At 38.3% G+C, this 17993-nt stretch overlaps 2 protein-coding genes across 2 annotated transcripts in view; one reads left to right on the plus strand and one right to left on the minus strand.

The window, feature by feature from the left end:
- LOC137274447 (sarcalumenin-like) overlaps positions 1-17993 on the minus strand; it is a 276599-nt gene that overhangs the window by 158610 nt on the left and 99996 nt on the right. The gene's annotated exons all lie outside the window — the stretch shown is intronic.
- On the plus strand, positions 1326-17900 carry LOC137274435 (uncharacterized). The gene is made up of 5 exons (XM_067807609.1): positions 1326-1440; positions 2557-2726; positions 9315-9960; positions 13577-14671; positions 15044-17900. Exons 3-5 carry the CDS (start codon positions 9603-9605, stop codon positions 16780-16782), a joined length of 3192 nt encoding a protein of 1063 aa, XP_067663710.1. The 5' UTR covers positions 1326-1440; positions 2557-2726; positions 9315-9602; the 3' UTR covers positions 16783-17900.

The following is a 17993-nucleotide window of genomic DNA, read 5'->3' on the forward strand; positions in this document are numbered from 1 at the left end:
AATTGCGCAGATCAATGCTCATGTTGTTGATCACTGTATTGTCTGGTCCAGACTCGATTATTTAGAGATCGCCGCCATATAGCTGGATCCAGGCGTCCTTCGTCTTCACAGGCATTTCACCATCAAGAGTAGATACATCTGTGCACAGGACATTAACCTGATCATTGTAGGATGATAAATGGAAGAAATTTGAACATTACTGTAGAATTAGGATAATTAATTCTGCCAAAACCGCCGCCATATAGCTGGAATGTTGCTGAGTGCGGCGTAAAACTAAACTCACTCACTCATGATTCAAATGGTGGGTGTATTAATGGCACTAATGGCATGTTAAATAGGTCTCAATGAACATCACTCACATATGGTTGGTGCATGAACAGGAAGAGTAGACATCACTTTTGCAGAGAAAGGAAGAGATAGCCCCAGTAAACATAACTTACATTTGTGTGGTTGGTGCATGAAAGTGAAGAAGTAGATCTCATAAACAAAACCTACATATACATGTATATGGCTGGTGCAAGAAGGCCAAGAAGTAGTGAGTTTAGTTCTATGCTTACTCAGCAACATTCCAGAGTCTGGACCAGGCAATACGGCGACCAACAGTATAAGCATCGATCTACACAATTTGGAACAGATGGCATTGTCTGCAAGCCTGATCAGACAAATTCTGTTAGTTGCCTCTTACGACCAGCATGTGTTACTAGAGAGAAATTTTAACACTGACCTTCACGGGTGGCCAAGAAGTGGATTTCATAAACATAACGCATGAATATGGTTGGTGTCGGAACGGGAAGAATTAGACCTCACAAACATAGGTCACATGTGATTGGTGCATGACGGCCAAGACGTAGGTACTGAAGGCATAAATCATTTTATATGTTGGTGAAGGAAGGCCAAGACGTTGGTCTCACAAACAACTCGTATGGTTAGGGCAGGAAGGCCAAGTAGAACTAACCAAAATAACTCACTTACATACGGTTGGTGCAGGAAAGGCAAGACTTGACCTCGTAGTCATTAATCATATATGGTTGACGAAAAAGGTATGAAGTATACTTTGTACAGAATGATAAAAAAGCTACACAACTTTGACGTCAGACGGGCAGACACCACAGTAATATTTAGAAAAATCTGCCGCTACAACTCGTTACTCGTTATATTTTATGAAACGAGTGTTTCCAAAAATCCATTTCTTCACCGACTTGTTCAAATTATTATTGTTCAAACAGGTGCGAACCTCTGTGCTTTGAGGCGGCCATAAAATCCTTCTGAGTGTATGTGAAATGTAGGCTGGGCTTCGTCTCTTCATACCATATTTTGCGCAAAGTAGAGACGCGCAGACAGAGCCTGCAACCAGATTACACTAAGAACTTCCGTAAACCTTTGTAAGTCGACTGTCGACCAGCATGCCCTGCCATGTGTGATTAGACCGTGATTAATAAGGTTGTTACATTTAGAAGTGTTACAAATAAGTGCAATCTATTCAGTGTAATTGTAGTTTCCTCTTTGACGTATCAAATCCACTGTCACAGAACGACACATCATCACATGTCCCCCCTCCACAAGCATGCAAAAGAAAATTTTGAAGGCAATTTGCGATGCCATTGTCATTGTCATCGATGCTAGGTCGGTTCCTGTCCCAGATGGGCTCCTTTCCAACAATGAAAGACATTGTTTGTTTCAATCAAAGAGACATATTTATTGAGAGACAAGCAGTAGTTAACCAATGAAAGTTGAGTAGGAGTTCTGCCTGTACAACCCCCCACCCCCGTTGAAAACGAAAATTAGAAAGTCATCCATACCTCACCTTAAATATATATTCAGTAAAGTAGAACAGGTATATATATAAAAATCATTGAACTTATTTCAGTGTTGGAATTTAACACCAGGGAAGGACTCCCCCCACTAGAGGAAATTCACTATGTAAAAAGAAGGGCGTATGGGCGGAACTCTTTCTGATAGGTGGTTTGATGGTCCGTTGTTTGGCTGCTTCTAGTAAGAACCTAGATTAATCATTTTTTGTGGATAGATAGATCTACAGTACCTATTTAAATTGGCATCCTAGAATTTTAGTTTTCTTTCTCTTTAATGAAGCCAGGCAAGCATGATAACCGTGCAGATAACTGCATGGAAGCATTATTAAATGTGTCTGTTATGCTTTTAAACCTCACACCCACTTAGTTCCATGGATGTTTTATCCCAGACCCAGATAGCGTGCTTAGTTGGCCCAATGTCGGGCAACATTGGGCCAACTAAGAATGCTATCTGAGGAGTAAAGGAAAGATATTATTTCAACAATGATAGAATATATTATGATACAGCCAAGGTGTACAATAACAATGATATTCAGTTAACCTCTTACCACCCCAGTATTATTTCTTTAATGGAGACTGGTGTATGATATTCTTTTTGAACAAGCCACTGATGCATTAACAAATTTGAACAAATGTTGTATATCTTGTCCTTCCTATTATAGACAATGCAGAGACAATGCATTTTTAAAATAATCAGATGGTTAATTATTCATACTAGTGTAATGTTCACTTGTCACATTTGCAGTTTTGCTGGAATGTAAACAGGAAAACCTGAATGGAGGAAGCCAGACCAACAGAAGAAATACAAACTCGGCTTCTGCCTCAGAAGGAGACTCAGGCCATGGATCTACAGGGTCTTCGACTGAAAGCAGAGGAAGAGAAAATGTGACTGATATATAGCTGCTACAGTGAGAGGTACACCTTATAAATATGACAAATGTCGCTGTTGCAGTTGTATATATAATAGATAATTCACTTTGTATGAAGAATTAATTTTAAACTTATCCTATCTCGCGATTTGCACTTTCCACTTTTCCTTTGACGCTGAGTTTAATGAATGATAACTTTCCCTGTAGGCCTCTCTTCTCATACATCCATGCTCCCCAGGCTGCTCTCCTTATAGGTGCTTAGTCCCTGGTTAAGCATGCAGCATGATCCCCTATCCACCCACGTAACTACATCATTCTTATTTTTGTTGTACCACTGTGTGGACATATTTTGAGAGTTCTCAGTTTTTCCTTACAAGTTAACGTGAAACATATATCATGAGTAATTAAACCTAAGTTGTGTTATTTTTGCATACAGGGTAAACTAGTTTCCTGCTCAGATCCCCACTCATCATGTGTGGATTGTATTGGCCAGTGTACCTGGAGCAGTGCAAGTGTCTTAGAGCATTTACACATACTTGCTCCCGCCGTCTGGCAGACAGAACTCATAATGCTTCAACAGAGCATGGTCGATCGCCCAACAAACTCCCTGCATTCAACAACCCATATTAACTGCTCGTTGTTCCACCTTACTGAACCACTCCGTATTGCCAGTCATATCTGGATTCACCAGACTGAACCATTTTGCCACGGTGTATTGGGTCATAACATCGATTCAGTTCTTTATATGACTGCTTCTTATCACCTCAGACCATCGAATCAGTTCACCACACCAGAATGGTTCGCTTTGCTGTAACAGTTCTTTTCATTGAAACGATTCGCCTCATTGAACTATCTCACCCTGGTCGGAACATTTCACCTACAAACTAGTTCATCTGATTGTTCTAGATTTCTCCATCTCCTGAGATCACTGAAACATTATCGAACCAATCCAAACCACAACACCAATTCTGATCACAGAATGATCCAGAAGACGTCAGTCTTCTGGCTCACCATTCTAAACCAAATCACTAAGCTGAACTGATTTACCAACATGAATCGTTTCACCATCCCAAATTGATTCACATCTGATGCCAGTAGCGCAAACATCTAGACACATTATGCTTGATTTAATCTACCTTCTAATCTTCACCTTTAATGAATGATTCGGTTCAGTGAATCAGCCCTTTGGCATAGATACTAGCTCTACAACCAACTGTTTGGGCATTCCTGAATAGCTTGTTATCCAAGAATATTCTGCGTCGCTTCACTGAGTCAAGTTACTACAGACTACTGGTAAGAGCGTTTTGGTGTGTCGCTAGGTGCAACCTTTGTCTGGTTTGACATCATCCCCTCCATTTACATCATCAGCAATTTTCTGGACTGATAGGTCAAGCTTCTGCGCACGGTAGCAGTTACGTCATGTCAAGTAGCCAGCATTGCTTGGCCTGGATTTTAAGGGTTGTGACTCACTTAGTCTACCAAAGACCATGTTTTCCGGATTTTTGTCACTGTTGCATTGTGGGTAATGGTTGTAAATGGTGAACTACTGGTTGTTTACTGGAAATTCTAATGCAGGTCTGCTTATCTTTGTCCCATGAGTCCGATATCAAGTCCACCCTCCAATTGCTAGTAATGGTGCCATTCCTGGTAAGAGTGATTGTGTCAAGAGAGCTTATCGAGCATGATAAAGACATCTAAGAACGGTTTGATATAGGGTGGAGTTCAGAGATAACTGCAGTTATGGCTGGTGGTCACCAGGCAGCTATCTGCTATTTTGATTACTCCCCAGCAAATCATAGTTTTTGTTCGGCCAAGTGAAAATTCCTGAGATTGCCAGTCATATGAATGTGATCAATTTGTTTACAATGTGTACATTCCTGTAGACTGACTTTCAATCTCCATGTGCCAAACCTACTACAGCCATTAGTAATGTCATGGTAGCCCGACTAATTGAATGTTCCTATCTCAGGAGATATTTCTTTGTCAGAGGCAAGAGTTGCTTGACATCTCATTTCCCTCAAACTGCGAGACGCCTACCTTCACATCCAGACCAACGGAAGTATCTTTGATTCACTTTCAAGGACCATCATTACCAGTGGAGGGTCCTGCTGTTGACATATTTATGGCTCTGTTGCTTTTTAATCGGGTAACCAAACCGTAAACTTCATAAGCTACTTGCATTGTCTAGCGATGACATTCAAGAGCTATATCGATGATTATGTTCAAGCCCAACAGGATCCAGGCGTCCTTCGTCTTCACAGGCAGTTCACCATCAAGAGTAGATACATCTGTGCACAGGACATTGACCTGATCATTGTAGGATGGTAAATGGAAGAAATTTGAACATCACCTTAGAATTAGGATAATTAATTCTGCCACCACTCCAGCAAATCAGGTTGTTACTGAATTTCAAGAGCATTTATGGGCTACAAAGAAACTCAAAGGTACCGGTGTTATGTTGTCAACTTATTTGGCTGCCATCAATTTGGTTCTTGCCACAACTACAGGAACCAGGGTGTTGACTACTCCAGCGCTCCCAATATTTGCTTTGTTCATTGAAACTTGCTGACCAGTCTAGGAGGTTCAGAAGACCTCGTGCATGAGATTTGTCAGGTGTCCATTGTCACCTGTTATCCAGTGAATATGAGCTACTACATGATAACGAGTTCAAAACAGATAACTTTCTTTCTAGTAGCATTAGCTACTGCTGCTTGTATTTCGGAGGTACATTTTCGGGATGTGAATCATTTGCATTTTGAATGAAACATCATGGCCGAATTTTTTGGGACTATGTTAGGACTGTGTCACAAAGAACCAGTTACCAGGACAGCTGGATAGAATGTTTCCTATCCCACTGTTGTGAACCATTTTTGGGCCAGATGATGTTGAAGACTGTCTCTTTGCTTTGTCAGAGCTCTACGGATCTTCATAGCTGCCTTCCAAGAGCAAAGCCATTTTCAGAAGCGGCTTTTCATCTCGCTGTCCTATTGTATCCGTGCTAGCATACTAAGGGCATATGCCTTTGCTGGATTGTCACACCCAGCAGCATCCAGTCAACATGAGACCCAGGCATTAGCCTCTACGATGATTTTACAAAGGCAATGTTCCCTGATGGCCATTATGGAGGGTTGTTTTGTCACTCGGATACAGTGCTTTCCCTTATATTATCAGGGGGACTTATTCAGGCTGACATCCAGGCTTTGCACCAGTTTGGACCCCTTGTACTGGTACAGCAGCAGTCATCAACGCAGATGAGTACAGTGTCCATCTATGCAATCGCTCTTGTGTACATGCTGAATAAAATTCTGAATATTATTTATGAATTTTGTTCTCAGTTGATTCTATTGGGATTAGATCTCTTCATTCAATTTTATTGCTTTATTGCAAGTTTCTATATGGATCTGCAGTGGTTAGTTCTCATATTTTGCAATGTAGAAGTGTTTGATCATCTTACTTGTTGACCTTTTACTCTACGCAGCAATTATGTCAGTGTAAAGAGTCCTTCATGATTTGTGGATTTAATAGCATTCTAGCTCCTAGGTACGCCCAATTACTAGTCATAAGACTTTAATTACAGGGGTACACTGATAAATTGTGACGAAGTGAGGTGACTCGCCTAGTCGCGTCCTCTTGCGTATGCAAGGGTTGCAGCCGAACACCACATCACTCAGTAGCACCCACTCCCTAGTAGAGATTTTGCCTAGCAAGCCAAGGCTGTTTAAAATACAAGGGGCTCAGGAGAAACCATCACTAGCATAGGTACAGTGCAAGTTGGATCCAGCCTGTTATCTTTAGCCTATATGTGTATATAGTCAGTGCTTTTTGACCTGGGATAATTTGGGACCTGCCATCCAACAATGGGATAAGTGCAAGTCATGAGATAACATAAGTTTAAAAAATTGGAAATTTTAGCTATAAATTGTATATTTATATACCTATCCTTTCTCATGAGATGTATGAGATACTCAGATTACAGTGGTAGCTCCAAGAAGAGAATGATCACCCTGAGGTATTCACGTGGGTAGATAGGGGAGCATGCAGCATGCCCAACCAAGGACTAAAGACTGGGGAACATGTGCGTATGGACAAGAGAGGCCTACAGGGAAAGTTCTCATTTGTTCCACTTAAAGAAAGAGAGAGAAGGGCAAATTGTGATATAGGATAAGTGTATAAATGTACAATTCATAGTTGAAAGGACAAGGTATGATAAGGGTGGTTTTTGGCCCACTAACAGAATTGGCTGAAAACATGTTATTTGTTTAGAGACAAGTTAGCTTTGCATAAAAATGCTGTATTTTATATGTTCTGAGGTGTAATTTTACTGCAGAGGGGCCAAAAATGGGTTTTATCAGTTTCCATGAAAAATAACACAAAGTCTGAAATATCAGTGTGCCATAATGGCTTATTCACAACTGTCATTTTATTTACATACAAATTACCTCAGTTTTACGATAGGTAGTCATGCTGAAAAACATATCAATGTCAATCATACTGTTTTAACCGCAAGGGGCCCAATTAGGGTTGCAAAACATTGTTAATTCAATTACTTGCCAATTGTGTCCCCAAAACTCAGTCATTATTCACGGCATTCTTTGCAAATGTAATCCATGGGTCCATTGTTCAACATGTAAGCATGATGACAAACATGTTGTACTAAGAATCACAGGGGCCTGATTTGGGTAAAGCTACATTTTGGGCACAGCTTCATTCCAACTAGCAAGTGTTACAAGTCAGCATTTACAACCAGTTTTAGCAAATATACAGTTATGATCTCAGTTATCATACGTTATTACAATAGCCAACCATGTTGCACTAAAAATCACAGGTCTTGACCTCAAAGGGGACCATTTCGGGCGAAATTTCATTGTCAGCGCAGGTTCATATTAACACCATGCACACGTTGAAGTCAGTATTCAAAAGACTTCACAGAGTAATTATTCACAACTTATCCACTTTAAAGATATAAAACATCCACTATTACTTTTCATTCACACAGTCATCAATCTCAGTATGTGATTCACTCTCAAGAACTGCAGTATTCAAAAGTGTATAAACCTAAAGTAGATCAAAATATATAAAATATGAATTTAAAATATTGGGAACAAAGGCAACTAGACCGACTTGAAAAGGTGAATGGTCAGTGTATCTCAAGAAAAGATTTACATGATGTTAATTAAAGCTTGTTTCACCAGTGTTGTAACATAGATTACCAAACTTAAGAAAAAAATTACAATATTTGAATTTGATGTGAAACAGTTTAATTAAACATTGTAGACTTGATAAACAAACTTTGAGAAAAAAAGAAAGAAAAGTTACATGGATTTGAACTTGCATGTCTGATAACAAAAAACACCAACAGTCCACTGTTGTAACCATTAGGCTACATATTCCTTTGCCTCCCAGTGTGAATTTAAGCTTATATATTACACTTTACAACTATGTATGACTTGACGTCTGCTTGTGTTCATCATCTGCTAGACCTTGATACAATGTTCTTATTCTAGCTTTAAAAAAATCCTTTTCATACAATTAAGTGTAGTGATTTTGGTTAAATGAAATGTAATATGTCATTGGAAACATCAAGGTACGTAAGGTCTTGGAAAATCCATATGTTTATACATGGCAATCCTGTTGAATGACAGTGTTATTTTGACAGTGACAGGTGACTCAAAGGTGTTTGATACACAGATGATAGAAAAACTACGATCAAATTCTTACATAATAACAAAGATTCTCACCTTTACAGTACTGCTTGATCATATTTCGAAAATCTTCAGACATCTTACTTTTCTAGCAGAGACCAACAACCCAAAACCAATGTTTACCTCTCATAATCAGCCTTGTGAGTGCGTTATGATATTGAAAAATTTAATAAAGATGTTTGATATGGGTATTTTAGAGCACAAAACCATTCAAAATATAATGTATCATGGCACAGATGTGTAAATGTGATGGATTGTTTTTAAAGATGTTAGTTTATGTCAATGTTTATTTTTTGAGATGTTGTATGGGGCAATTTCATGAACTGAAAAAATGTACTTTTTTGCAAGATTTTGATGTGAGCAAAAGCGTGACCCACCACAATTTTTTAGGTGTGCATTCTAATTTACTCTCTTCATATGTGGTGAAAAAATTGGGATGGGTCACGCTTTTGCTCACACTTTTCTACCACTCTGAAAATCAGAAAATGTAGGTTTCTAGAAGATATTGTAAAATATGTTAACTTTGAGGTCTTCAAAGAGGAAAACTAACAACACTAAAAGCATAAAAAATGCAATTGGAGGTAACTTCAACAATTAGTTTAGCTCCTTTTCTGCTACAATTATTGTGTTGTAAAATTTTGATAATCATGACATGTTGTGGGCCAATAAGGGCCTCTATCATACCTTGTCCTTTTCAATTTTGCAGCCTCATGCAATAGTACTCTCAGATACTGGTGAAAACGTTGAAACTGTCTTCAACTCCAGTTGCTGTTTAGGCGAAGTTTACATTGAAGAAGCACTCAGGAGTGTTAATATACTCTTATAAACAATGCTTAACAGACAGTACAATATGAATGGTGAATCCTATTGACATGTAATGTTTAATCTGTTGAGATGACTCCATCTCATATTTTTCTACTTCCCATTAACAGTTTGCCAAGCCATCAGCTGAAGTGATGGAAACACAGGCAATCACAAGAAGAGACATAAAGAGAGACATCTGAGAAATGACTCCATCAAGCAATATTTCAACTGACCATGTTGCCAGAACTAGAATCAGACATTAGGGAGCCTCATAATTTTCCAGATGGTGGAATAAGAAGTGAGATTACAGACTTGACTCTATCAGATATATTTTCACTTGATTTGCTGCAGAGGCAGTGGGAATTTTGGAACCAGAAAAAATTCTGAGATGGAGTAAAAGAAGAATTTTCTCAGACATGATTGCATCAAGTTCTATTTCAACAGTCAGGAAAACATTTACAGGTCCAGCAGATGGAGTGGGGCTATCACTGGAAAGTCTAAATGGTGAATTAAGGAAAAAAATGACTCATATGACTCCATCAATATTTATATCGCCTGCCTCCAAAGAAGCTGCTAAATCAGTATCTGAAAGGATGGAAACACAAGGGACTTCAAGGGATGAGTTAAGAAATGAGAAAGTAGACATGATGCCATCAATCTATATTCTTAACGCCCAGAAAAAGGCTGCTGAAACGATAGACCTGTCAGAGACCTCATCCATAAGTGACAAAGAGGAAGAGGAGATTTACCTGCCTATGGGTCATGAAGGAAGCAGTGAGTATTGCTGTTTAAAAATACAAGTATGCAAGGACAAGTTTATTAGTGGAATTTTTAAGTTTCATCTTCAGTATCAGTATTAGCCCCGTTCACATTCACAAAATTTACTTATGTAAGTAAATATGCACATGTATAAATATACATACATGTGTAATAGTAAATTTACTTTGCGTTTACATTGAGCTTATGTACTGTGAGTATACTTGAGAAGTGTGGATAATTAATGTATTCAATTGTCTCAGAAATTCAAGAGAGAAAGATGTTGTGACCATGTTGGGACCACTTGTGACCATGCTGTTCGCCAACCTTTAGATGTACGAATGAAAGTTTCAAATGCAATATACCATAATATGGCTTTATCTTCTCAACACACATAGTGTACTATGGGAATTTGTTTGGTGTTGGGAAGTCCACAGTTTATAAATGCATTCGTGAAGTTTGTGAGACCATATGTGATGATTTGCTTCCAGAATATGCTTAACATGAGCAATTATTACATATGGGATTGGAAACCTTAGTGCATAACCCAGTGAGGAAATGGGTGTGTACCCTTGATAATGGCAATATTCTAGTTTGACATGAGAAATATTTTTTGAACCAAACTGAGAGAAATATGTTGCCAACCTTTGCCCACTTGGCTTGCATTTAAAAAGCTGGTCGTTTTCTCTCTGTTGCTCAGCCCTATTTGTGCTACAGTTAGCCTGTGTTTGGACTGAATATAAAAAAAGTGGACAATGATATTAAATCCTGCATGATTATTAATGCGAACTGTCCTCTTCTTTCAACAGAGTTACAGAGTGTTAGGCAAGGTGGTCCTTTGTCTCCATACATTTTCATACCAAACGTTTAACTTCTTATTTTAAACTCTCCCCCCACAGAAGAAATTTTGCTGGATATATTCTTTAAAGAGAAGGATTTAGGAAAACTTTTAAATTGAATTCCTTAAGGCTTGAGTGATATTACAAACCCTTTCTATATTGTTTAGAGGCTAATGTGACCATCAGAAAAGTATATTTAAGGAATTCTTATCAAAATAGATTTGCTATAACCCAGAAAAAAATGTTGTGTATAAAAAAGTTGTTTGCTAAAAAATGTTTGAAAAAATTGTGTGACAAATTTGTGGTCTTGAAGAAGTACTTGGAAAGGTAACTGTTCATTAATGAGTTTGATCTGAACACTTCGTTTATGGAGTATTATTGAACTGCATAATCGGTTATTCACACTTGAAACTTTTGAACATTGTTAAAGAAAATGTGGCAAATGGTATGGACAGATCTCCGTGGAAACAATTAATATGCTCTGATAAGAAAGGTTGTAAAGTGTATTATAGGATCCTAAAATCATCTGAAGTGAAAGGAAAGTCAATGTCTAAATGGGAGATCATGTTTGGCTTTCAACATATTTTCTTAGCTGCACAAGAAACAAAGTTGAGACTGTTCCAGTACAGAATACTGCAAAGAATATCAACAACTGATACCTTGTTGCGTATGATCAAGGTTCGTGGAGGGAAAGGCTGCTCGTTCTGAAACAAAAGGTGTTTAACCTAGTGATTTAAGTATTCACTTGTCACGCTGAAGATCCGGGTTCATTTCCCCACATAGGTATATTGTGTGAAGCCCATTTCTGGTGTGATATTGCTGGAATATTTCTAAAAGCAGTGTAAAACTAAAGTTCAATCACTCACTCTTTATGAAATGAGAATTGAGAAATGAAATGAAAATGGTGAAATTATATCCCATCTTTTAGAATGAATTTATATGCATAACTTGTAACTTGAACTGGTTATTTTGCAGTGTTTTTGTAAAAAGAACATTATCACTGACTGTATTTGATCTTTTCTAATCCAGGCCAAGTATTTTGCACATGGATGCAAGGTTTCTGACTTACAGTTAAATTTTGTGCAAGAGGGAGCATCAAATTTCGCACACATAGGAATGAACAGGCAATGAATTAAAGTAGCCAATTCTATGAAAAGTAGTCGATTATGTATCACTCTCTATTTGATTTCTCCATGTTTGTTCAACTTTGAGTATATACAGTCAAGTCTCGTTAATCCGACATCATCAGTTGCACAGCAAATTATTAGATTAACAAGGATGTCGGACTTAATAGATGAGACTAAGTTACATTTATTCAATTTGTTACCAACTAAAGCCGATTGTCAGATAAACAGAGGTCAGATTACTGCGACTTGACTGTATATTGTAATATAACAGATGTTACATTTGGGATTACACTTTCTCAGTGAAGTACAGTTGTCAGCCAACTAACCCACTTAACCACCACTATAACTGTGGAAACTGCGGTTGCTGAGTGGGTTAGTCAACTGACTTTGTGTGCTGGCAGTCAGGAGCCGCACACTGAGGGTGCGGGTTTGAATCCCAGAAGGGACTCAATAAAAGTACTGGAATGCGTACTTCACTGAGACAATGTAATCCCAAGCATATCAAATGTTGTACTGCTTTCTATGTAATGAACATTGAGCATTTTCTGGGTTTCATCTTCTTTTTGTTCATGAATACAATGTTTCAGGCCTTCTTCTGGCCCCATCATCAGGTAAAACTGAACAGTTACCAGTTTTGAGAATAAAAAGAACATGAAACCCCAAAAATTGTGATATGTTCATAAAATAGCATCTTTTGAAATACCAGTCAAGCACCTACTTAGTACTTTCTATTTGGCATTGTGTATTCATATTATTAACGGGTTTTCCATTTCATCTCCCATGATCCTCAGTGCTTCAGATGTCTAATCATAATACATATGTGAATGGACCTTTATTGTATATGTTAAATTTCATGGCAGAAAATTCTGTATTTCCAATTATCGAAACAAAATGTTTTGAAGTAACCCTCTGCTCCTGGATCCTGACTCTCTAATACCTTGGTCCCTCTGTCCTAGGGTAGGCAAATATAAGCATGTCAGTTACAAAAGATATGTTAATTTTTTTAACAGGGATTTGATGTCCAGAATGGTTGGAAGTGAATTCAAACACTTGGAAATGTCAAAATTAATTTTTCATATGCCCTGCAGTGTCTGTGTTGACTGATTAGAGATGTATTTTTTTCCAACTGCTTGTTCACACACAGTGGATCCTGATAAGTAAACTTTCAAGGGACTCGTCAAAATTGTTTACTTATCAGGTTTTTGACTTATCCAAACTCATCAATATCTGCAAATGACAGAGTAACGGACAAGATTTGTAAGTAATATAACATGTTTTATTGCACCGTTCTACTCACTGATACCAAGCTACATATAACAATGAACAACTCATTAGGGCTGGCCTCCAGAACCAGAGCAAGCTCTAAATGTTATGTTTATCTACCTGGTGACTGACACATGTCCCTCATGTCAGATTATGTGGTGATCGCTAATTTAGTTATTAGATCTCGTTTGATCAGTAATTTACTTCCAGGGACCATGTAAAAACGTTTACTTAAGCGGTATGGTTTACTTATCCAATTTTAATTAACAGGACTCAAATAGTGATGTTTAATGAAGAAGTTTGCCAGGACCAAAGAATAGTGTTTACTTATCCGATATGTTTAGTTAAGCGTTTTTTACTTAGGCGGTTTCCACTGTATTTATTTTCTTATGGTCCCATTTGCAGATTTGTTTCAAGTTACTGCTGCACCAAGGCCAATAGGAAGAACTCGTAAACATGACTCTCTTAAGGCAGCTGCACCAAGACCAGTAGACAGGCCTCTTAAACTTGACTCTCTTGTGGCTGCTGCACCAAGGCCAAGAGGCAGACCTCGTAAACATGATTCCCTTGAGGCTGCTGCACCAAGACCAGTAGGAAGAACTCGTAAACATGACTCTCTCAAGGCAGCTGCACCAAGACTAGTAGGTAGACCTCTTAAACATGACTCTCTTGAGGCTGCTGCACCAAGGCCAAGAGGCAGACCTTGTAAACATGATTCTCTTGAGGTTGCCTCACCAAGACCAGTAGGAAGACCCCGTAAACATGACATTCTTGAGACTGCTGCACCAAGACCAATAGGAAGACCTCATAAACATGATTCCCTTGAGGCTGCTGCACCAAGACCAAGATTCAGGCCTCGTAAAGATGACTCTCTTAAGGCAGCTGCACCAAGACCAGTAGACAGGCCTCTTAAACTTGACTCTCTTGTGGCAGCTGCACCAAGGCCAAGAGGCAGACCTTGTAAACATGACTCTCTCAAGGCTGTTGCACCAAGACCAGTAGGAAGACCTCGTAAACATGACTCTCTTGTGGCTGCTGCACCAAGGCCAAGAGGCAGACCTCGTAAACATGACTGTCTTGAGGCTGCTGCACCAAGAACAATAGGAAGACCTCATAAACATGACTCTCTTGAGGCTGTTGCACCAAGACCAAGAGGGAGACCTCGTAAACATGACTCTCTTGAGGGTGCTGCACCAAGACCAGTAGAAAGACCTTGTAAACATGACTCTCTTGAGGCTGTTGCACCAAGACCAAGAGGCAGACCTCATAATAATGACTCTTTTGAGGCTGTTGCACCAAGACCAAGAGACAGACCTTGTAAACATGACATTCATCAGGCTGCTCCACCAAGACCAAGAGGCAGACCTCGTAGACATGATTCATGTATGGCTGTTGAAAGCGATAGACCTTGTGACCACGACTCTCTTCTCCTTCATATTGCTGCTGCAGGAGGAGCAAGAAGTAGACTTTGTGAATATGACTCCTTCATGACATTGGATGGTAATTATAACTCTAATGTTATAGTAACGTGCAGGGAGTGATGGCATCATGGTGATGGCATCCAATATATCATATTTATACACTGTAAGATGAACCTTTTGTGCAAGATAATGAATCCAATATTTCAAAATTCAATATTTTTTTCTGTTAACATAAAGCTTACATCTTTACAGATTGCTGCCGTATAGTTTAATTGTTGCTCCTTGTGACAAGCAAACAGTAATAAGTATCAGTACATTTCAACATTAACATGATCATAAATCTCTGACCCACCCTATTAATATATGAGTTACAAAACATTTTGTTAACATGTTATATTAATGATATGTTAGAGTAAGAGAATTGTTATACATATTTACAACCTGATTGCAGATGAAGATGATGGAGGTGAAGATGGATACAGGGCTGATATCCTAGCAGAGGAAGTATCAAGAAGTGATGGCCAGTTTAGACTTTGGAGAAACGTGGGGAGAGCAAGTACCATGTTTGATTCACCTTCAGTCGGTAGATGCAGTATAGAGATTCCACCAGCCATTGTAATTGTGAACACACCAAATGGAATAATCATATCAAAAAGTGAAATAGGAAGTAACGGAGATGCTTCTATTGCTGACATGATTCTGAACCCAGCAAGGGTAGACATATGTCGTGATGAAGTGAAGGAGTATTTTCACAGGAAATATATGGGAACAAAGCATTCAGAAGAATTTTATTGTCCGAAAAGAATGAAAGGAAAGGACTGTTTTGATTATGAACCAAAGATGAAAAGAAGGAAAAGGAACGGCCACCAATGCCATGAAGAATCAGTAAAAAGAACGTCAGTTTATCCTCCTCCAAGTGAGGCAAAATCTTGTCTGTCCAGAGAACATGGAGAAAATAAGGGCCCATTCGAAATAGGTTTACAGTGTGAAATTGTTGAAAAAGCTGAGAATAATGTGATACTGGCCAAAGGGTTTCACATTCAGAATATGCCTGATTCAATGGATATTGGACACGTTTCAAAGATAATGCCTAAGTTACATCAAAGACAGATTTCTAAGTGCAATGATCCTCCTAAAAAGATGGATAATGAACCAGAACCAGCTCCAGCAAAAAATTACAGAAAGAGAAGAAAGGTTGTGGCTCCTGAAGAAAGCTCAGGAACAGGTGAACAGGGCGAAGAAACAGAACATGGCAATGGACAGGGTGAGGCAGAAGAAGTAGATGGACAGGTAGTAGATGAAGGACAGGTGTACATTGATGAAGACTGGACTGAAGAATGTCAGGTAGATGACGATGAGTGTGAAGATGAACATTTGTTGGTAAATTTTCTGCCAGGTGAAGGACAACTTGTGTCACAGGAGACAGATGAAGAACAGACGATAGAAGATGCAGATAAGATGATATCAAATAAAGCTATGGTAGAACAGAATGTTGTCAAGGAGGAAGTAGATCAGACTGTGGTAAATAAACCTGATGAAGACCATTTTGTGGAACATTTGAAAGATGAAAAACAGTTCCTTCAGCAGAGGGATGGAGAAACATCTGTTGTAGAGAAGAAGGATAAAGGACAGTTTGAGGATGAAGAACAAGAACAGAATGTGATACATGAGGAATCAAAAAATGTGATTGTGGTAGATAGTGATGTAGGAGAAGCCAATATGGTTAAGGAAAAAGCAGAACAGTACGTTGTGCACAGGGAAAAAGATTTTGTGGTAGTACTGCAGGAAGATGAACAACTGACAAGAGAGTGGGGAGATGAAAACAAGTGTGTTTTGCAGGGGACAGAACAGTTGTTGATCAAGGCGGAAGAAGAACAGATTGTGATAGATGATGGGAGAGGAAGACTAGAACTGACTGTGTTAGAAGAAGAGGTTGAAGAACAAATAATGGTAAACAAGGAAGTTCAAGAAGAGAGTGTGATAGAGAAAGCAGAACATATTTTGATACAAGAGGAAGAAGAGGATTGTGTAGTTGTAGATCAGGAAATTGAAGGACACGTTGTGGTTAAGGAAAGAGTTGGAAAGATTGTGGTTCAAGAGGCTGTAGATGATTGTATTGTCATTGAACAGGAAGGAGAACCTGGTGTGGTAAGGGCAGAGGTACAACAGAATGTAATATTGATAGATTAGTGATACCCTGGACCATATCAGTGGTGACCAATGGTTTATCATGATATGCCAACAGCATTGCCCAAGGTAAGGGCATATAAACCATCCTGACATAAATCAGTGAGTGCTGAAACCCTGACCATGAGGATGCCCTCAGTTTACATTGGTTTGAAGCAAATCCCTTCTTTCCAGATGGGATATAGTATGTGCACTACAGTCTGTAATAAATGGAAGAGGTGTAATGGCTATGTTGGAGCTAGACATGGTTTAATGATTTTGTTATGTTGAAATATGTGTTTTAAAAACATGATTTGTTTGTAAAACTTTGTCATTACACTAATAAAACTTGTCTTATTTTAAAGAAAAAAGTATTTACTTAATAAATCATACCTTAAGATATTTTTTCAAGTGACAACGGCATTTTTAAACCATATGTAAAATGATGACTTTGGCATGTGGTCTGCATTTTCATCAATATCATGGTCAAGTTACCATCCTTTGAAACTGAAATCCGTTTGCTCATGGTTATCTTGTGAGTTTTGTCACTTTCTTCAATAATACGAAAGGGACTTTTAGTCTAGAACAGTGAGACAATTTGTGAATGAAACAAAATCGGAAAATCCCAATGCTAAGGTAATAAAGAATCACTTTTTGCCTGTTAAGAGACCATGGCCAGTCGGTCGTAATTCAATCTATTTAATTTCTCATGACTTAATGTTAATTTTGTACACAAATATTATATATTTGTATTAAAATTTGGTTTTTTATCAATGTGACAACAAGAGTATTCAGAAGATGACTATCCCACCAGTTCCACTAAAATCCTTAGATCTTTCTTCTGCTCCAGAAACAAGCTTTAACCAGGAAACCATTCTAAAACTAGCCATGGAAATATTTTTATTGTAGAATTATGAAAATATAAAAAGGCAAGAGTTCAATACTTGATGACTCTATCCCTCGATATTACATAATTTTCATTGATAAAGTGATCATCAAAATCATGATACATTCCCTATATCGAAGATTTATCATCAAGGAGGGATAGACTAAACTGAACAAATCAACGATATCATTATCTGCACCATATTGCACAAGACAAGACTCACTGCACATGCAACTATTCAATAAACATGATAAAATATATCTTCAGCTTTATTTCTTTAAAACTTCCCCTTTAAATTTGTGGCTGACATATTGTGTGCAAGAACATTAATGTTCTTGAACAATTCATC

The sequence above is a fragment of the Haliotis asinina genome, chromosome 2 (genome assembly GCF_037392515.1).
Source record: "Haliotis asinina isolate JCU_RB_2024 chromosome 2, JCU_Hal_asi_v2, whole genome shotgun sequence".
Classification (NCBI taxonomy): Eukaryota; Metazoa; Mollusca; class Gastropoda; order Lepetellida; family Haliotidae; genus Haliotis; species Haliotis asinina.

Coding starts and splice junctions, on each gene's coding strand:
- LOC137274435 (XM_067807609.1), top strand. CDS start 9,603: ATGATTGCATCAAGTTCTATTTCAACAGTCAGGAAAACATTTACAGGT. Junction 9,961..13,576: donor TATGGGTCATGAAGGAAGCA/GTGAGTATTGCT, acceptor TCCCATTTGCAG/ATTTGTTTCAAGTTACTGCT. Junction 14,672..15,043: donor CTCCTTCATGACATTGGATG/GTAATTATAACT, acceptor ACCTGATTGCAG/ATGAAGATGATGGAGGTGAA.